Raw genomic sequence first — 19,110 nt, forward strand, 5'->3', positions numbered from 1 at the left:
CGGTGCCTGCAGGGTGAGACATCATCACTAAGCGCCCTTTGGTCGCAATAACTGGAAAATAGTCAGCAAGATAATCGTTTCATTCATCAATTATTAAAGCCAAGGGATCAGCAACAGCGTCCACGTCGGCAAGTCCCAACATCTTGTTGTCGGGTAGCGAAACATGGAACTGACTGAAGCTCTCCCGCTATGGAGATCGTTCATGCCTCAAGATCCAGGCCACAATGACATCAGAAAAAAAAGGTGGTCCGAACTAAGTCCCGTGACCTCTTACTTTGACTAAGCAATTTTAATGTCTTCTGCACTAGTCCATTTCCAGAATTTGCTTCCACGTGATCACACAATCGACTTAAACGAGCCCACTCTCCCGCTCTACAAGTTCTTTTCGCAAGTTCGTACGAAGGTTGAGGAAGACAAGTTCTGTCGAGGTGAGCATTTCCCAGTACACCGTGCATGAGGACAGCACTGTTCAACCCGACTTCTTCTCTCTCGGCGTCATTTTAACTAGCAAGACGTGTGGTGTTCAGCGCACAATCTCGCGGCGACAAAAATTCAGAGAAGCAGAATGAAGCCAGGATGAACAGCAACATTGTTCTCAAGGTTCACAGAATGGGACACTAATTTTCTATCTCATCAGGCCTTCCATCATGCAGATCTTCGTCAAAACCCTCACGGGTAAGACTATCACCCTCGAGGTGGAGTCTTCCGACACCATCGACAATGTCAAGACCAAGATCCAGGGTGCGCCCCCATCCTAAACACCACGGCCTATTTACAAAACTGACTCTTAAGCTCTACAGACAAGGAGGGTATCCCCCCTGACCAGCAGCGTCTGATCTTCGCGGGCAAGCAGCTCGAGGACGGCCGCACTCTTTCGGACTACAACATCCAGAAGGAGAGCACCCTTCACCTTGTCCTGCGTCTGCGTGGTGGTGGTAAGAAGCGCAAGAAGAAGGTCTACACCACCCCCAAGAAGATCAAGCACAAGCGCAAGAAGACCAAGCTCGCTGTGCTCAAGTACTACAAGGTTGATGGCGATGGCAAGATCGAGCGTCTCCGCCGTGAATGCCCCTCTCCCGAGGTATGAAATCTGTCTAAAGTATCATTCGAACTATAACTAACTAGTTGCGTAGTGTGGTGCTGGTATCTTCATGGCCGCCATGCAGAACCGTCAGTACTGCGGAAAGTGCCACCTTACCTACGTCTTCGACGAGTCCAAATAAATGGGCTAGTTGAGCTGCCTTCCTTCGTGCCTGTCAATTTATGTTGAGGGAAGGTGAAGTTATGGGTAGGGGTTCTGCTTTCGGATCCTCCTACATGGACTTGAAGAAACAGAAAACTTAGAGGTATTGCAATATGAATGAAAAAATCTCAAAACAACTCATCTAGCCGGTCTACCGGTATCCTAGTAACGATAGTAGTATGTACATATAAGCGAGCGTATCAACGTAACGAAGTATGGCATGTCAACGCAGAGAAACTCGACCCTAGCCTTACCCTAGGACGACGGGAAGCCAGCTTTGAGGTTGTCATACTGGCTGTCAGGGTAGCTGATGGCGTTCTGCGTGCGATCCAAGTTATTGATGCCTCCAACGTCTTCGACAAAGGTGCCAATCAAGCTGCCGTCAGCCTTGTTCGCAGTCTTGCCGCCCTTATCAGCACTAGTTTCCCACCACATAGCTCCGCCGAGCCGGCGGCTTTGAATGTAGGCGGCCTTGAGGTCGGCCGCAGCCACAGTATCGTACGAGACCATTTCGCGGGACGAAGGATCATACGACCAGGATGCACCAATGTTGGTGTCCAGCTGCTCGGTGGCCCCGGGTCTGGGCAGCGCCTTGTAATCATAAACACCCTGCTCCCACGTCCCTTGGCCTATACCAGAGTAAGGTCGGCCGGGGCCATCGGTGTTCTGAAAGGCACGTCCGTAAATTGGCATGCCTAGGATAATCTTGTTTGATGGGACACCACCGGCATCGATGTAATGGTTCACGGCTTGAACAGTGTTAAAGGGAGTGGACGTGGGGTTGCTGGTGGAGGGGTAGAGATTCGCCTGGTGACCAGCGGTCTGATCCCAGCTACCAGCGTAGTCATAAGCCATAAGATTGTAGAAGTCTAGGTACGGCGTCATCTCCCGTAGCCGGAGCTTGTTGTAGTTCTCCGGACCTGGCAATAGTTAGATCTGTATAGATCCTTCGGTGGTACACACTTACCCGCCGGGACAGCAACAGTAAGCTGGAACCTCCGTTGGCCCTGAGCGGCATTCAGAGCCTAGCCATATTAGCACAAGGATCAAGGATAGAGTCACCAGTGATGTACTTACTTCACGGCACCTGCGTAGGAGATCCACGTAGTTCTGAGCTTGCTGATCGTCTATAGTTTATAAGTACCCATCTTAATCCACAGCACGCGCAACTTACTCTGAGGATACTCCCAATCAATATCGATTCCTGAGCTTCCATTAGCAGCCATTCATATCGACCTCAAAGGACGCGCACCATCAAAACCAAGGTCAGTGATGAGCTTTGTCGCAGTTTGCGCAAAGCGGGCCCTGTTCTCAGGGGTACCAGCTCCATTGGTAAAGTTGGGAGAATAGGTCCATCCTCCAATCGAAAGGAGAACCTTGAGCTGTCTGTGCTGCCGCTTAAGCAAACCCAGCTGCTTGACGCAGCCGTAGACGTTGTTTCCGGTATCATTCCAAGAATCGGTGGGGTAGTGCTTCTCGATATCGGACCAGGTGTCAGAAAGGTAGCTGTGTCGGCATTAGCTTTGGCCTGGGCTGGCTTCCATATAGTCCATGGTTCGGCTTACACTTCGCCAGTCTCTGGCCTGACATTGGCGAATGCGTAGAGAATATGAGTCAATTTCTCCGCGGGGAGGTCTTGGGGGTTGTAGTTGCGGCCATAAATGGCCTGTCGATCGTTAGTGAAAGGTATATATATTGGTAGGAGATAAGAAGCACGTACCCAATTGACAAAATAACCAACGGTTTTGTATCCAGACATCGTGGGTGCGGTTAAGTGCTTCGAGAACTCGGGAATGCTGCGCTGTATGCCAAATAGAGAGGTGTTACTTCCAAAGTAATGAAAGTAGAGAGTGACAAGGAAAATGGGGGTAAAGAGAAGATAGAGAGCTCGGGAAAAGACCATATGGAGTCAGAGAGCTAAATACAGGATAGACACGAACCAATTTGAAAGTATCCTGGAGCCTGCTTCGTACCTGCCCTAAACAAGAATAGCTGCGAGCTCAACAACTGTACCTGAGACGCTGTGGTGCCTTATTCTCCAGGTACCAAGGTGGCGTAAGTGGCTTGTCAGTGGGGACACTAGAGGCGGTGCAAATAGGGCTGGCTGTGGACTGTGACTGTGCTGCTGAAGAAGTTGCTTACTCAGCGCTGTGGACACTGGATCTGTATGGAGCAGAGAAAAAGCAGTGAACTGAAGATCAAATACACAGCCCGACAACGAGGCTATATTTATACCCTTTTCACTTAGCAGAGTTCTAGCAAGATCGAACTTGTGGAATGTGTGAAACATCAACACGAGACCTAGGCTATCGTCATGATCGTGCTGTCTGACCTCTTCTCAATGTATGCTTTTTGAACGGCGTCGATTTGTACAAGGATGCCTGCAGGGTCTGTCCTTGCTGCCATCCGACAAACACCCTGTCGTCGGGCCAATGAGACCATCTCGAGCATAAGAACCAAGCAGGTACCTCGCGGAGTAGCGGGGTTCTGTGTCCGAAGGGTCAAGCATGGCCTGTCCGGTGAGTCGTCACTTGACTCGAACCCGAGCTTTGGCATGGAAGCCACTGTAGGACGAACATCCCCATCCCCCGACGGGATCCTCTTCCACACCACATCAGCCTCTTCAGCGGTGGTAAGGGTGAGGTTATGTGTGCATGGCAAAGTTTGTTTTATCTCCGGCTTGAGCAGCGAGGCCTTGGGGGGGCAGCTTCACATGATGGGAATGCTGATGAGGTTGTCTATCTACCTATTCACTGGACGTCGCAGGCTGTCGATGGGCCCGACATCATGGGAACGCATGGATCTGGGGTTGCAGTGCCAGCTTACTATTGTTATGGGTATGACCGTGGGTAGTATTGACATCGATCATCTTGGGACGATCAGGCTATAGTCAGTGATTGTAAGCATATTTAAATGGACGGCCTTGCGCAGTGGTCAAAGTCTTGGTTAAAGAATGCGACGAATCCCAGAGCCACATGATGTTAGCAAACTCTCTGCCTTTTAACTCTGTTAATCCTCTTAGAGCCTAAATAAAATGGCCAAGGCAGTAAGCTGATCTGTTGATAACATGACGTATCAGAGCGGAGTTTCTCGGTTAATCGTTAGCGTTGACGACCTCAGCTGAACTCCCCACAACCCATCTCCACCGCGGCATCACAACACATCCACAGTGAGCTGCGAAGGACTCTGCGTTTCCTGCAAGGGTCCCTTTCGTCATCGGTATCACCTAGTTTTGGATGGACATCAGCGGAGAAGTCCGAAAGAGGCTGTCGGATGAATGGAAACAAGAAAATTCTTTCCGAGGGTCTCTCCACCTTTCAACAACACTCCACATGCGTGTGCCAAAACTTAGCTGATGGATGATGGTTTCATTGTTGCCGTCTGATGCCACTGTATAGCTGCTGCTACGGCAAGGTGTCTACCGATGGCCGAAGACTGGACCAGGACCGGATGAGGAGTGGTCAACGTCTCAAGAGTGGAAGTTTAAGGAGCCAAAGATTCGGAAGAAGAGAGCAATAAACCAGTAATTATCCAATCGTCATTCCTGACTGGCACAGAATACCCGAAACATCATGCAGACTAAAAAAAAGAACCCAAAGGAAATCGAATGCGGATTCCAGACATACAGGAAATAGAGAAAGGAAGAGAAAGAGGCATGAAATTGCGCTGACTGAAAATCGAACGATGAATGTAAACCAGCATTCAAGGGAATATCATTGCCATCACATCAAAGAACAGTAAGGTGTTTAACGGAAAAAGAACAGAGACAGTCCAGATTTTTATCCTGCGTTCAAGTTTAGAACGATTGTTGAAAGCGACCTGCGCGTAGAGCGATCGGATGAAATGCATGCCATGCCAGCCGGAGAAAATAGGCATAAGAGTATCGTGGTGTCAGTCCATCGTACATTGCAACCGTCTGTTTGCATTTTTTTTCGTCAACATGGGACCCATCTTCAGGGGTCAGACCAGACGTCTGTGCTCATGGATGAGACCGGATCCAAGAAAGAATCGTATCCAGGGTTGGGTCTTCGGCAAGCCAGTGTCCTGCTCGTACGTCAGCGGCTCGAAGATCTGCGAAGACATGCTGATTCGAGATCTGTGCTAGCTCCTGCACTATAATTAGTGGTGCTTTGCAGTATTAGTGAACGCAAAGGCTCAACATACCTCTCGTAAAGTGTTGCTGATAGTCTTCATCGGTCCGGCATGCTGTGGCCCAGGTCGCTGTCCGCGGAGAAGACCGTCTCGATGAATGATCCAGCGCTTAGCTGCCGCTGCTCGAAGGTAGATCCGATGAGCCTGGAATCGCCGGGCACTGCCGTCAAGGATGACCCTAATGACTGTCAGAACTATAGATGGCCTCGATACGGCCTGGCTTCGAAAGTACCGTACCTTTGCAACTGGGCCTTTTCGGCCTCATCCGCAGAAGTGTTTGCCGGCGGCGGGCTAGGGGTATAGTTCGAAGCCATCAAGGCGTTCGCGGCTGCCACGCACTCCCTGAGCACCCTGTATCCCTCTTCTGACTGACCCGCCGGTGGTATCAGCACATTGAGTTGGTTAATATGAACGAGCAAAGTACGGTAATCGTTCATGAGTTCGGCCACCCTTAGGGCGCGTGCTTGGTTAACTGGTATGATCAGTATACGCTTGCCTCTCCTAACACTAGAAAAGATAGACACTGCTTACGTCCGTCGGCCATTCTTACTTCTCCGGTCTAGCTCGATTGTGCCTCAAGTGAAAGACTGCTGCGGGATCAATAATGAACAATAGCTGAAGCAAAAGTGCAATGCAATAGTTAATGAAAGAAGAGAATGAATAGTAGACAATCAGGCACAGTTGAATGAGTACATACTTCGTTCGAATCTGGCACATTGTTGAGGGCGTGATATCCTTTTAAGCTTAATCTTCAACGGCAGCATCCACGAGCAGAACCCTATTCTGCTGAGTTTGTAGAGCATTGCAAAAAGATCATCGTTAGCTGTGGCTGGCTGCACCAATGGCTTGCTGATGCTCGCAGTCGACGAGACATCCCAGCTGGAAAGCCGCCGGGCCTGGTGGAGCTATAGCGAACGGACCGGGAGCGTGGGAACCATGTGCTGTCCGGCTCCAAATAGAACTTAGCTGCGCCAGACCAACGGACTAGGAGCAGCGGCCTGGGCACCTGGGCAGTGGGACGAACCTAAGCAGCTGTGGCTAGTGAGTGGATGGTGCATTTGAATGGACACCGATATTATGAATCAATAAAACTGCCACACGGCTGCGGTTGATGTCGCTGGAGAACCACCAGGAAGCATGGTTCTGCTGCAGGGGGAGTCCAAAAAAAGAATCATAGTATTTCGTAGAAACGCAGTAACGCATGCGATAGGCCAATTTTTGAGAAATGTCCAGGGCTTATTCTCTGTGACGGCGTGGCTAGATCTCGGAATAGGTCACAACAAGAGCTTAAACTGAGGCTAGACGATCAGGCCAGCTGGGGTCGTCGGTTGTTTCGTATCGTTCGCCACAGGCTGTCAAGAAGCGGAAAGCATAAACCAGCAGATGGTTCGAAACGACGGTCAAGTATTGGTCGGTCGGGCCAGAGCAGTTCTGGAAGGGTAGTCGAAGCGAACGCACGAACGGGGAGCGAGCCCACAGGCGGAGCTCAGCCACAGTCAACAGAGTCAATGCCAGCTGAACAGGGACCAGATGCAGCCTTAGGCTCGCTTCTCTGATTGATCCCTTGGTTCATAAGCCCACTCTCGTCTCGTCTTGATACTTAGTCGATGCGTTATCCGGTGGCGACTTTTACAAATCGTCTAGCCTGCCGACATAGTCCAGAGTCCGTTGTGCTATCGTGAGACCGGTGAGACTGAGACCTGAGACCTGAGAGAACTGGAAGCGCATTACTGAGTTGGCTGCGCCCCGTCCAAGGTTAACAGTTCGGCTTCAGGTCCGTTCGACTTGCAGATGCCCTGGGCCAGTAGAATCGTATATCCAATCTTTTCAATTAAGCCTCAATATCAATCCTTTTTGACAGGATGTCCTGCCCTTTGAACTCCTATTGCCACCAGCTTCAACAGTGATTCCGGCTACGAGAAGAAAAAGCAAAAGAGATTTACGTATCGAATGAGCCCGAGATTCAGAATGCGATCAATGTATCGTCTTGACAGTCGTTTACGTCTACCGCTAATACCGAGCCGGCTCGCGGCTTAGTCCTTCTCGGCGATGGCTTGCAGCCGTTCGTCAATCTCCTCCTCCGTCAGTGCCCGGAAATGAGGATCTGTGCCTTCCTTTCCGTCTGTTCGAGGACCGCCGGCGATGCCAATTTCCAATTCATGCTTCTTGAAATCCACGCTCAGCACGCTGCTCAGTGCCGTAATCCCTAGCTCGACTACCTCCTCCCAGCTGCCCTCTGCATACTCCTTGTTCTTCAGCTTCTTCTCCAGGTGGTTGAGCGCCTCCTGCTGCTTCGGGCCCGAGGCAGTGGCCTTGTATCCAGCGTAGTATCCGGCTGGGTCACATTTGTACAGTTGTGGCCCTTTCTCTGAGTCGACAGAGCACAGGGTGATTGCAACTCCGAGCGGGCGCATGTATGCCTATATGATATTAGTTTTTTGCCTGCAACTTGGACTAACGAACGCACTCTCTGTGTGTAAACCTGGTTGATGTTGGCCAAACGTTTGGCAAGAACATCGCATGGCATCTCGTAACCGTACTTGTATCGGAACTCAGCAGCCTCACCACGAGCACGGTCGACGGAAGCTCTGGCATCGGCGATTGACCCTGTCATCACACATCCAACTGAAGGAGAGAGCTTGAAAATATGCGTGACGGACGAGGGGTCGATCAGTTTATCCTAGACTTCGTTCAGAACGGCCTATATCGGAGTGACTCGGGCGACGTACGGCAACTTTTTTCTGGGACAACACAACGGCACAGTCCTTTCCCCTCACGCCTATCGAGGTAATGTTCGCGGCAGTGATAGCTTTGAATGCATATTCTAGGTTGGGAACATCTGTTAGCGGGATCTAGATAGCTGGAAGTCATGCTTGAGAGGCAGATCGGGGATAAGCAAGGCGCTGCCTAAGTCCTGAATGCGTACCGACTTGGTAAAGACGACCCTGGTCCGAGAAGATGGTGATGTGCCTATCGTAACCTGCGCTTCCTGTTCAGCGTCAGCCGCGGATGAAGTCATGGCGGTCTGCCCAAGAAGCTTTGGAGATATACCAGACATGACTGTGGTATTCTGAATAGTACTTAGCGAAAACGATAAGAGGTATGGAGAAGGAAGAGAGCGAGGTTTAGATCGGATGCAGAGAGAAGATTGAGATTGGAAAACGGCTGTAGCTGAGGACGCGTGCTAAAGGATGCCTGGCAGAAGCTCAAGCTTCTGGCCTCACAAGCTCTCGTCACCGCCTTCCCTCACCTTTGTGCATCACGCTCAACATCAACTAGATTAAGTACTTCTCGATTTAAATATATGCCTCAAGTGATATATACTATCGTCTATCTCACGCAACTAGAAAAACAAACTTATGCTCCAAAGTCGTGATGCTGAAACGCCGTGATGCCATCAGGATATTAGAACTTTTGACACTCCAGAATCCAAACAAGTGGCTATCTATCAGTGAATATGGTGGTTGAAATATGAAAAGCAGAGCGGGTTGGTACGGACATGACAGGGACGAAGGCGAAAGCTAAGAGTCGCTGTCGCTACTTGAGCTCTCGCTGCTGCTAGAAAACTCTATGACAGCAGTCCGGGTCTTCTTCTTCTTCTTCCTCTTAACGGGTTGTTTCTTCACATATTCTGGTTCCGTGGAGCTCTTCTTCTCGTCATCGCTGTCGCTGTCACTATCGCTGCTGCTCGAGATTTCAACAACAGCGGTTCTGTTCTTCTTCTTTTTGATCACCTGCTGGTTCGGGGCGTCATTTTTGCCCTTCTGGGGTGGTGCTTTCAGATTCGACATGGTGAAGACCTTTCCATCAACCGCAAAATAGACAATCTCAGCACGTCGCCTCTTTCGGAACCTCTGCAGCATCTCCTCATTCAATTTCTCAAAGGCCTCGCCGAGGTCGTCCGTTAATTCACCTGCAGTGAGTTTCGTCCGGAAAGCGTAGACGGCTTTTTTATAGTTCTCCGTAGGCGACGGCTCCTGGTCATCAACTGGTCTCTCAGAAAGGTCCACATAGACTTCTTTCAACTCCTCAACATCCGCTTTGATAGCAGCTTGAGCCAACTCCCGTAATCGTTGCTTGGCGGCCTCGCCCCTCAGTCCCTTCAGATATGAAAGTATAGCGGCATCATATGTAGCAGGGACATGCTCCAACGATAAAATATGTTTGAAGAGTTGAATCTCGCGGATCTTCTGGAACTTCCATGAGGACCGGTCGTTGTAGTACTGACTGAGGTAGGCGAGGACAGAAGACTCGCCCGATTTTTGCCTTGTGCTCGTTGAGTCCATGTCCCCTTTCACTTCCTCCCCCTTCTCCTTATTCTTCTTCTTCTTCTTCTTCTTTTCCTTTTTGCTTGAGTCCCCATTCTCGTCATCCGCTTCTGCTTCCTCATCCCCCTCCACCGGCGACGGAGACTTGACCTTAGCCTCCGCAGAGAACGAGACTCTCTTCTTCTTTGTCTTGGGCTCACCCCTATCCTCCTCCTTCTTCTCATCGCTCAGAGGTATCTGGGCTTGCTCATCCTGCTCAGCAAGCCTCCGCTTCTTGTTATCGCGATGCTTCCTCTCAGCAGCGACAGCGCCTCTCTCGCCCCTCTCTACGGCGTTTTCCTTGCTATCATCTTCTTGCTTTGGTTCCAATGTCTTCATGTTTACATCGGCGTCGGCATCGGGTTCGGCGTCCTTAGTGCGCTTGGATTTGGAGCTCTTGGAACGGCGCCGCTTCGAGCTTGATTTCTCTTCGGCCATTGAGGAGTTGTTTCCGTAAGAAGGGTGTTAGGAGGAAGCTTTTCCGAGTCGCACGTGCTCTTAAAACCACAAACAGGATTCAAGAAGAACAAAGGCGGAGAGGGGGCGTGGGTGTGGCTGTCGATGTTTTCTAGAAATTATTTGGATGGTTGAGAAATTTTCCACGTGATTAAATAGATACGGTGCTGTAATCGATAAACCTGATAAGAGCAGCTTAACGAGCAACGGACTAGATGTACCAAGACGAACTACAGAAGAGAGAGATCGATCACATAGACAATATGCATTAACAGCAACCATATATATGCTTGAATGGACCATACAATCATAATTTGACATTATTAGCTGGATTTGCTCCAATGACTCCAATTGAAACCGCAAATCAATACACTATTCACCGCATGCTTCGAGAAATGTACAGCATGTATGCTATTGCTCAGTCGAATCCTTCTTTTCCTTCTTCGCTTGGGATTGCGTCTCTGTGCCTCCTGATTGTGGTGGTACTTTCCGCCTTGCTCGCTCCCGCTCCCGCTCTTTATCTCGAGAGCTAGTGCCTGTGGCTCTTCGCCTCCGCACTGGCTCATAGACTTCGTTAAAGTTCATGACGACACCCAGAAACCGCATATCTACGTCAGGCTGGTAGGCGAGGTCACCGAGGAGGACGTTCAACCGTGAACGAAACTCCACTGAGAGGTCATGGAGGCGGGCTCGGAGGGATGGAAGCATATGGTCGTCCGCGGAGAGGTCGTGGTTTGCAAGAGAAGAAGGCGTAGCGACTTCATCGGCTCCAGATCCGACATTTGGTGTGATAGAAAATGACGAGGATGCGGAGGCGAGCCTTTGTGCCTGGCTATGTCGGGAAGAAAGGAGGTCGCGCTCTGAGACTCCCCACTGACCCCGGGCAGTGCGCGTCTCAATCTTTGCGCTTAGCTCTTGCCGTCGGGTGAATTCTGCGACAGAAAACGAGTACAATCCGTCAACCGCGTCCTTGTAGGCCAGCATTATTTTTAGAATGTGATGTAGCTGAGCTAGGAAGCCCTCTTCCTGCTTGCCAGTAGTCTTTGTTGAGGATGAGGAGCCTAGAAGGCCCTTGTGTGTGATAGAGTTGAGGTACTTGGTATGAGCTTCTATTAGGTCGTCAAGCGTACATCCTGGCTTGGAAATAGACGCCTGAAGTTGATCCCAACTGGACTCAATTACCTCGAAGAGGATATAGTACTGTAATTGGCAGACAAAATGAATCATCTCCGCAATGACGCATCGTGCACGCTTCCAATCAGCGCCAACTTTGTCGTCAACGCTGCCCAGAACCCCTCTGGCGCCAGTCATGCAACGTCGCCATGTGCTGCCCAAGGAGAACTCCACGCGCTTCACGCGCCATAGGAAATTGAAGACTTTGAGATATTGCGTAGAGCCCCATGGTGTAATGACCACATCCACTGGTGCGTCGATCTTATATTCAAGAGTGAAACAATCCCAACCGATCTCGCCATGACTGAGCTCGAGCATACGGGCGTCCAAACGCCGAAGGACATCTTGAGAGTCATATTGCGCATTGGAAGCGCGGATGGCATGTTCCAACTGTGCAGTCAGCGTGTGACGGTATTGTGAGTTGGCGGGACGATCAAGATTTGATGCCAATGATTCCATGAGTAAAGCGATGAAGTCGCCTTGGCCTAGCAGCAAATACTTCTTTAGCGCATGAAGGTGATCAAATAGCTTGAATTTTTCGTCCATTAGGTGGATTAATCGTGCCATTGTTGTCTTATATGCTTCATCAATTGAGGTCTCGAGACTGGCCGTGTCACCATAACGCAGCTCTTTGGAGGCTTCCTTCGAGTACGCCTCCACCCACCCAGAATCACCACAGCCATATCGGATGAAGTTAAGAGACTTTCCAATAAGGAATACTTTTTTAGCGAATTCCTTAGTAATGATCGAGGGCACCATATCGTCTTCGAGTTTGTATTTGTCTTCCCATACACTAGTTGCAATGCGGCGTGGATCTGTACTAGGCCTGAACTCCGGTTCCACGACGAAGAACTCTTTGTACGGGTCTGAGAGCTCGCCATCGTAAATCCAGAGCCGCAACATATCGTAGAACGGCCTCGTTACGTGCGTGAGAAGTTTTTCTGCAAAATTACACACAAAAGGATCTCCGTGTGATGTGGAAAAGCCATGGATCAGGGACACTAATTGACCTCCTTTCTTGTCTGATGAAGGTCAGAGCAGTCGAAACAGAAGGAATGGAATGCACTCACTCTGAGCCTCCTCAACAATCAGACTCATCAAACGCAACGCCATAGTCGCATCTCGCGTCCAGACAACGCATCTCTTCAACGTCACACCACTTTTAGAACCATGCGATTCTTCAGGCGCAGCCAGTGCCCTGCGAATCTCACCTTCGAGCGTCGCTACCAATCCTAGGTAAGAACGAAGTTCATTCGAAAGAGCTGCCCGCAGACTCTGACTGACGAGACCTCCGTCACTGCTTTCAACAAAAGCAGAAAGACCGCGATATAGCAGACACGGCTCAGCTAGCGTATTTAGGAGAGACACCATAGGAAGAGGTAGTGTCGGAGGTAACTTGAGTGTAGAAGTTGACATGAACTGCATATCGGATGAGGACAGACCCTGCAGGTTGAAAGGCAAGTCACGCAAAAGCCCTGATTCACCACATTGTGTCATCCTTTCCTGCTCTTGATACTGTTCCTCTCCATGTCCGTCAGCGGGCTCCTTTTGACGGCTCATGCGCAGCCGCTCCGGCGCAGATCCATGCTCCGCGTCTCGATTCTTTTCCCTTTCCTTGTCCTCTGTTCGCCGCAGTGAAGTCTTCCGTTCGAGTCGCGCAGCCATCTGAGATGCTGATGAGCTAACGGCTGGGCCATCATCCTCCGAACTCGCCGCCACCCTGCTCTCCGTTCTTTGCTCCTTTACAAGCATTCTTTGTAACTTGGACTGGTCCATCAGCGGACTGCGTGGCCTTTCATCGTCATATGAAAAGCCCTCGGCGTTCTCCGTCCTTGATAGTCGATAGAGTAAATACAGTATTCCCCATTTCTGCGACAGCACAGGCTGCGTCAACAGACGCGAATAGAGATTCGAGAACCGGACAGCCTTGTCGGGACTTTCATTTTCGCGTAGCAGCTTCCGCTTAATCAAATCCGCCGCGTTATTGATATTTTCTGCACCTGTTGCACCCGTTAGGCTTCCTCGGCGGCCAATACCCAAATTCCCAGACGGTGCAGCTGGGTTGTCGGCTGAATTCGCGTGGCTATCTATAGTACGCCACGCATGGTCGAGCAGGCGTTGGTGATATTGCTCCTCCGCTGCAGCTAGGGCTTCTTCGGTGTCGTCCGAATATTCGTCGGTGATGGCGGACGGAGGCAGTGGGGGAGCGAGAGAGTCGACAAGCTGCGAAAGGGCGTCATCGATGCGACGTGGACGTGCATGGTGCCGACTTGACATTGTTATTTCTCCTCCCCCGGTCTCAATTACTCCGACAATTGGGCAGATATCCCTGGTGCTTTTCAGCTATTACCCGTCAAAGCAAGTCAGATGGCGCTTCCGGGACGACGCGACCTGGACGTGGGGCGTCAGAGCAACGGGAGACGGAGGGGTTTTGATTCGCAGGCGTGACCGGGCATTTGCTGAACTCCACAAAATCATGCCAAAACAAAATGTAAACTCCTCTAAAGGCCGGTTCAATCCGTCGCGATGGTCCTCGAGCTGGAAGGGAAAATGGAGTTGTTTGTCGCGTTTGGATTGTTTTGGTGGTTTGACAATCCGTCTGCCAAGCCTCACATGGAACAACAACTGGGGAGAGTACAAGATATATTAGTGAAAGTTGTACTTCTGAGACAGGGAATTCTGTTAAGGATTTTTTCTTTTTTCTTAAAAGGTTGTATTGTCAAACTTTGTTACTAAATGAGACCACTGCAGTTGATGGGTATAACTCGCAAGGAACGCATCAAAGAAACATACAAAGGTAAAAGCATGAACACAAACCGTTGCAAAGTGGAATCAACCCTCATATACAGAGTCAAAGATGACTCTATCAGAGACTTTTGCTTCTCGAGGCACGAGGTGCGACCTCAAAGCATATCCAACAAGCGTTTTGAAACCCTCAGAGAACAAATATGAAAAAGAGGATGTAAGGCGAAGCAGCAGTAGGGAATCCAAAGGGGGAAAAAAAAATCCTCATCAGTCATGACCCATCATCAATCAATGCCCTCGATATCTCATCCTTACTCGTGAACATATGCATATCCTAGAATGAATCACATTATCTCATCCTTTAGGCAACTACTCCGGATACAGTGGATCCAGGACTCCATCGGAAGCGCTTCAACCCGCCTCGGACTGCTTCTTGACCGCAGGCTGCTGATGCTCTGCTACCTGGTACACCAGCATCGCCAAAAACGGATCCTATGCCAGTGCTTGTCTCCAGTTTGCCGACTTCACGGCCAAGCACATATCCCGCGGAGAAACTGATTGCGGAGAAAAGGACAACAACGCCAGCACTGATAACCCATGTCATCACTGCCGATGATGGCTCCGTGGTCGCCGAGCGCCGACTCCTCTTGGTGGCAGCATGGCTAGACCCACGGTCTTTTGAAGCGCTCGTTCGCCGCTTTTCCCGAGTGGAAGAAGATTCTCGTGGTGAGTATGACGGGACAGGCTGTTGCGGCTGCTTGAGTCGCTGTGAACGGGGTGAAGTGCGCACTTCTATGTCTGATGGGGCGTCTTCGTTGACTTCGTCACCCATGGCCACGGATTCTGACACCAAACGGAAAGATGCTGGCTGCACCCTAGGAGCTCCAGATTGTGCAGGTTGTGATTCACACTTTGGAAGTCCTCGAGCTGCGGCTGCACAGGAAAGCAAGGTTGATAGACTCGCACGTAGCGCGGCATCATGGTCTGCGTGGTACGAGGGTGAAATTACATTGTAGGGACCATGTTGTTGATTCGAAGACCGTTGAGGTGAACGGGTGTCGGCTTGAGAGTTTCTTCGTATGGCGGTTCGACGACTGGAGGTAGATACATCGCTGTACGGCCGTTCGGTAGACCTAGTCCAGGAAGGGCCTTCGGAAACCGGAGGATGCGAGAAAACGTTTGGTTGAGGAACAAATGGAGATGAGCTTATACGCATGCCAAGCGCTGTAGAGCTGTCATCCTCATCACTGGAGGGGACTACATCTCCAGCATGTGGCAGAGGACGAGCAATATCTTCATTCGAACTCGTGAGAACGCGATCCGATTCACTTTCACTCTCTTCATATTCATCTTGGCTACTGCTGGGCTCATGGGACGAATATTCGACTTGCGCTGTGGTGACGGCTGCCAGACGCTGCAGACGCCGTCGGCGGCTCCGGCGATGGTAGGTATCAGGCTCTGTTTGCTGGACACGGAGGCCGGTAGTAATTATGTCATCGGTGGTTGCAGCTGAAGACAGAGATGAGGATGAAGGCTGAGAGGATACTTCGATCCACGAATCTATATAGTATTGGAGTGAGTACATGCTGATAACGCAGTAGTAATGTTTCTGATTATCTGACTATAAGACAAGTAGGGCGACGATAGACAAACAAACAGGCTGTAGATTCCTGGATGATTCATTGAGGAAAGGACTCACCTTCCGATCGCAAAGGCACGCCTGAGCGTGACTGAAGCGCATCCCGCGTCACCCGGCCGGTAGTTGTCCGGGGCTCACCCCGCACCTGACGACCCAGAAGGTCATAATGATTTGGCTGCATCGCTGTAGATTTCGTCACCGATAAAAAAAATGAATGGCGATTTTGTAGCGGTGATAGCGCAAAAGGATAGACCAGGACAAAAGCAAAAGAATAAGACCTCAGCAGGTAGTCAGACCACAGGTAGGGAGAGGGGCCCGATTATACCTGGTGGTTCAACCTGTCCAGGAGCAGCGGTCAAGCCAAACAATGGTGGTGGGGTTCGTGGAGAAAGCGACGCGAACTTCTAGATGATCGCCGGATATACCTCAACCAACGAGTCGTCTGGCAAAGAAGAACAGTATAAAACTGAGTTTTACAGCAACCTGAAGATGGAAGGCAAGCTTGAGGATGCCTGATTGCTGATGCTGTGAGTCTAAGAGAATGGATGGGGTCGATGAATCATCGGATCGATGACAGCTGACTTATCCTCAACCACCTGCCCGCATCAGCGATCGACAAACGACCAGTGAGAGACGGTCCAACTGCGATACAAGCACGCGACTAACGAGATATATAGAGACAAGACAATGGCGAAATAGAAGGTCCACAGCGTGTGAAATTCGAAAAGGACCTACGGGGGTGGGAAGTCGGGACAGATCAGATAAGTTCAGTGGGGAATTGCGGACCTCAAAGGACCAAACTCAAAAAAGAACGCCAAGACTGCCCTGATTCCTGGCTTTACCACTAAGAAAAAAACAATCAGAGATCAGAAGGCGAAGCTAGTATTCGAGATACGAAGAATTATTAGAGACATTGCGACACCCTTGATAAAATTCATTGAGTCTATCTCATGACACCGTTAACCTAGTCAAAGCAGAACTTTTGCCGGATTACCTAATAAAGTACAGCATTACCGTGAGACCCTTGAAATCAAAACCCAGCGAAAAGAATACAGACGCAACAACATATCTAAAAGGTCATCTTAGTGCCCTTGAACTCAGGAATGCCACCCCTGGCACGGTTAGGGGCGCCCCCCGCACCACCGCCGCGTCCACCGAAGCCACCACGGCCACCGCGGCCTCCACCACGAGGACCTCCACGACCACCGCGGCCACCAAAACCACCACGGCCACCGCCACCACCGTTGTTGTTAGCACGGGGGGTGCTGAAGTCCAAACGGATCGGACGGCCGTCGATCTCGGCTCCTTGAAGTTCATTGTAAGCCTTGCGAGCCTCGTCAACGGAGGAGTACTGGACGTAACCGAATCCCTTGGGTCGACCAGATTCCATGTCAGTCGGCAGACGAATACCAAGGACATTTCCCTGGGGACCGAACACCTCGTGAACGGAGTCCTCGTTGGCACTAAAAGGCAGGTTGCCAACAAAGAGGGTGTCGCTCTCGGGGCTGGTCTGGTCGCCAAAAGAGCGGGCACGGTTTTGAGCGCGTTCCTTGAAGCCGCCCTGGTCCTTGTTGGCGGGGCGTCCGGTGGCGTAGTCGAGGTTGATCTTGCGGCCGTCAATCTCGTGTTCCTTCATGGCCTCGTAGGCCTTGGCAGCATCGGCAGCGTTGGTGAATTCAACATAACCAAATCCGCGGGAGCGGCCAGTGTCGCGTTCGGTCATAATACGTGCGGACAGCTCGCCGAACTGTTCGAACTCTTGGTGAAGCCACTCCTCGGTGACGTTCCAGGAAAGGTTGCCAACAAAGAGGTTGGCAGAGGCACCCTCCTCAGTCTTGGATTTCTTGGAAGCAGCAGCGGGCTCCTCCTCGGCCTTGCGCTTCTTAGAATCCGCGGGCTTGTCGCTGTCCTCAGACTCGGACTCAGAGCTACCAGACTCCTCATCAGAATCGGAAGAGCTCTCAGAGCTGTCAGAGTCAGAATCAGACTCTTGCTTGGAGGCCTTGGCGTCGGTCTTAGCCTTGGCCGGGGCTTCCTCTTCGCTTTCAGAGTCAGAGTCCTCGCTGTCGCTGGACTCAGCAGCCTTACCCTTAGCCTTGGGGACCTCCTCTTCCTCAGACGATTCATCGTCGGAATCAGAATCGGAGGAGTCAGAAGACTCTGACTCGCTAGACTCGGCCTTTTTAGCACCCTTGGGTTCAGCCTTAGCCGATTTAGCGGGTTTCTTCTCCTCCTCACTCTCGCTCTCGCTGTCACTCTCGCTGCTGGAGGCATCCTTCATCTCCTCGTCGCTGTCGCTTGAGTCGGACTCGGACCCGGAATCAGACTCAGATTCGGACTCGGAAGATGATTCAGCCTTCTTAGCTTCCTTCTTGGTGTCCTTCTTCACCTCCTTCTTGACCGGCTTCTCATCCTCGCTCTCGCTTTCGCTAGAGCTGGAATCAGACTCAGATTCGGACTCGGAGCTGCTGCTAGGAGTAGGCTCCTTCTTCTTGCTCTTAGACTTCTTCTCCTTGGAAGCGACCTCTCGAGCAATCTGCTTGCTCTTGGCCTTGGGAGACTGGGTAGCCTTGGTGATACCGGCATCCTTGACCTTGCTCAAGGCCTTGTCGGCAAGCTTTCCAGCACTCTCAGCGCCCTTCTTGACAACAGACTTGGTCTTAGACATATTGACTATAGTGAGGTAGAACGGTTAGAAAGGTGCAACATGAGTGGCCGACGCCAAGGGCAAGACTTACCTGATTGTTTTCCGAAAAGAGAAAAAATAAAGAACAAAGTGCGGCAAGCCCTCTAGTACTCAATCACCCGATTTGAAAATCCCACGGTGTTCAATGTCCAGAAGTGACTAAGCACGACTGGAAGTAGATCTCAAAAGAGACTTACGCGGACGCCCACAAGTAACCCACAACGGACAATGTTCAAGCCCACAGAAACGGACAGGAGATATGCAACTGTCTATGATATGAAACCCACAAGAAGATGGTAAGATCCCACAAATAGATGCTACAGCCCACAGCCCTCAGTGTGAAAAGCCCACAAACAAGGTCTCTGTTGAAGTGTATCTGGTAAGATACAGCTTGCGCTCCCACGTCAGTAGAAGTATATGAAATAGGGAAGATCAAATCAGAGTGATATAGCCAGAAGAATAAGTCGAAACTTTTTTCCTTGGTGAGAAATTTAGGGAGTTGCTAGGTGATGAAGGAAAGGGGGAAAAAAAATTTGGGAGCTTTTGAGAAACAGCTTCTCTGATAAGTAAAAAAAAAACTCGAAGGCTAGCAGAGATATGCATACCGCTTACTACACTAGGTCTAGCCTAGGAGCCTATGCTGAGAGAAAGTGGGGACCTCCGAGATGGTTCTTTCGACCAACAACAGTCCGCCCTGTTGAAACTCCAG

The 19,110-nt window shown here is 50.6% G+C and overlaps 8 protein-coding genes across 8 annotated transcripts; 1 reads left to right on the forward strand and 7 right to left on the reverse strand.

Annotated features, from left to right (window-relative positions):
• Positions 1-421: 421 nt before the first annotated feature.
• On the forward strand, positions 422-1,371 carry BDW70DRAFT_130021 (ubiquitin-ribosomal 40S subunit protein eS31 fusion protein). Its single transcript, XM_073735733.1, has 3 exons — positions 422-741; positions 801-1,081; positions 1,134-1,371. Exons 1-3 carry the CDS (start codon positions 648-650, stop codon positions 1,221-1,223), a joined length of 465 nt encoding a protein of 154 aa, XP_073599234.1. The 5' UTR covers positions 422-647; the 3' UTR covers positions 1,224-1,371.
• A 127-nt stretch (positions 1,372-1,498) lies between these two features.
• BDW70DRAFT_147995 (glycoside hydrolase family 18 protein) lies at positions 1,499-3,002 on the reverse strand (the record flags this gene model as incomplete). The annotated part of the gene is made up of 7 exons (XM_073738799.1): positions 1,499-2,163; positions 2,211-2,268; positions 2,321-2,370; positions 2,418-2,447; positions 2,496-2,749; positions 2,809-2,909; positions 2,964-3,002. The coding sequence occupies 7 exons, from the start codon at positions 3,000-3,002 to the stop codon at positions 1,499-1,501; spliced, it is 1,197 nt and encodes a 398-aa protein (XP_073599235.1).
• Positions 3,003-5,222: 2,220 nt separating this feature from the next.
• BDW70DRAFT_157074 (uncharacterized protein) lies at positions 5,223-5,939 on the reverse strand (the record flags this gene model as incomplete). The annotated part of the gene is made up of 4 exons (XM_073740285.1): positions 5,223-5,351; positions 5,408-5,573; positions 5,633-5,867; positions 5,927-5,939. The coding sequence occupies 4 exons, from the start codon at positions 5,937-5,939 to the stop codon at positions 5,223-5,225; spliced, it is 543 nt and encodes a 180-aa protein (XP_073599236.1).
• Positions 5,940-6,883: 944 nt separating this feature from the next.
• On the reverse strand, positions 6,884-8,585 carry prs2 (proteasome core particle subunit alpha 1). The gene is made up of 5 exons (XM_073735734.1): positions 8,447-8,585; positions 8,322-8,384; positions 8,125-8,219; positions 7,863-8,075; positions 6,884-7,815 (listed from the first exon to the last, which is right to left on the reverse strand). The coding sequence occupies exons 1-5, from the start codon at positions 8,451-8,453 to the stop codon at positions 7,429-7,431; spliced, it is 765 nt and encodes a 254-aa protein (XP_073599237.1). The 5' UTR covers positions 8,454-8,585; the 3' UTR covers positions 6,884-7,428.
• A 331-nt stretch (positions 8,586-8,916) lies between these two features.
• Positions 8,917-10,140, reverse strand: BDW70DRAFT_157076 (WKF domain-containing protein; the record flags this gene model as incomplete). Its single annotated transcript, XM_073740286.1, has 1 exon — positions 8,917-10,140. One exon carries the CDS (start codon positions 10,138-10,140, stop codon positions 8,917-8,919), a length of 1,224 nt encoding a protein of 407 aa, XP_073599238.1.
• Positions 10,141-10,414: 274 nt separating this feature from the next.
• BDW70DRAFT_110291 (tubulin gamma complex associated family protein) lies at positions 10,415-13,996 on the reverse strand. Its single transcript, XM_073734518.1, has 2 exons — positions 12,402-13,996; positions 10,415-12,353 (listed from the first exon to the last, which is right to left on the reverse strand). The coding sequence occupies exons 1-2, from the start codon at positions 13,606-13,608 to the stop codon at positions 10,570-10,572; spliced, it is 2,991 nt and encodes a 996-aa protein (XP_073599239.1). The 5' UTR covers positions 13,609-13,996; the 3' UTR covers positions 10,415-10,569.
• Positions 13,997-14,395: 399 nt separating this feature from the next.
• On the reverse strand, positions 14,396-16,387 carry BDW70DRAFT_110309 (uncharacterized protein). The gene is made up of 3 exons (XM_073734519.1): positions 16,041-16,387; positions 15,776-15,974; positions 14,396-15,636 (listed from the first exon to the last, which is right to left on the reverse strand). The coding sequence occupies exons 2-3, from the start codon at positions 15,894-15,896 to the stop codon at positions 14,438-14,440; spliced, it is 1,320 nt and encodes a 439-aa protein (XP_073599240.1). The 5' UTR covers positions 15,897-15,974; positions 16,041-16,387; the 3' UTR covers positions 14,396-14,437.
• Positions 16,263-18,608, reverse strand: BDW70DRAFT_110284 (putative nucleolin protein Nsr1). Its single transcript, XM_073734517.1, has one exon. It carries the CDS (start codon positions 18,381-18,383, stop codon positions 16,785-16,787), a length of 1,599 nt encoding a protein of 532 aa, XP_073599241.1. The 5' UTR covers positions 18,384-18,608; the 3' UTR covers positions 16,263-16,784.
• Positions 18,609-19,110: the final 502 nt, after the last annotated feature.

Source organism: Aspergillus foveolatus (assembly GCF_047715535.1).
Source record: "Aspergillus foveolatus strain CBS 279.81 unplaced genomic scaffold BDW70scaffold_7, whole genome shotgun sequence".
NCBI classification, from domain to species: domain Eukaryota; kingdom Fungi; phylum Ascomycota; class Eurotiomycetes; order Eurotiales; family Aspergillaceae; genus Aspergillus; species Aspergillus foveolatus.

Bases quoted from the DNA above. Each gene is read 5' to 3' on its own strand.
- BDW70DRAFT_110309 (XM_073734519.1), bottom strand. From the start codon at position 15,896: ATGCAGCCAAATCATTATGACCTTCTGGGTCGTCAGGTGCGGGGTGAG. The intron at 15,637-15,775 runs GTGAGTCCTTTC...AATACTATATAG, and splicing joins CGTGCCTTTGCGATCGGAAG to ATTCGTGGATCGAAGTATCC.
- BDW70DRAFT_110284 (XM_073734517.1), bottom strand. From the start codon at position 18,383: ATGTCTAAGACCAAGTCTGTTGTCAAGAAGGGCGCTGAGAGTGCTGGA.
- prs2 (XM_073735734.1), bottom strand. The intron at 8,076-8,124 runs GTACGTCGCCCG...AACGAAGTCTAG, and splicing joins TGTCCCAGAAAAAAGTTGCC to GATAAACTGATCGACCCCTC. The intron at 7,816-7,862 runs GTGCGTTCGTTA...AATATCATATAG, and splicing joins ACCAGGTTTACACACAGAGA to GCATACATGCGCCCGCTCGG.
- BDW70DRAFT_110291 (XM_073734518.1), bottom strand. From the start codon at position 13,608: ATGTCAAGTCGGCACCATGCACGTCCACGTCGCATCGATGACGCCCTT. The intron at 12,354-12,401 runs GTGAGTGCATTC...GACCTTCATCAG, and splicing joins GATTGTTGAGGAGGCTCAGA to ACAAGAAAGGAGGTCAATTA.
- BDW70DRAFT_130021 (XM_073735733.1), top strand. From the start codon at position 648: ATGCAGATCTTCGTCAAAACCCTCACGGGTAAGACTATCACCCTCGAG. The intron at 742-800 runs GTGCGCCCCCAT...TAAGCTCTACAG, and splicing joins TGTCAAGACCAAGATCCAGG to ACAAGGAGGGTATCCCCCCT. The intron at 1,082-1,133 runs GTATGAAATCTG...CTAGTTGCGTAG, and splicing joins GTGAATGCCCCTCTCCCGAG to TGTGGTGCTGGTATCTTCAT.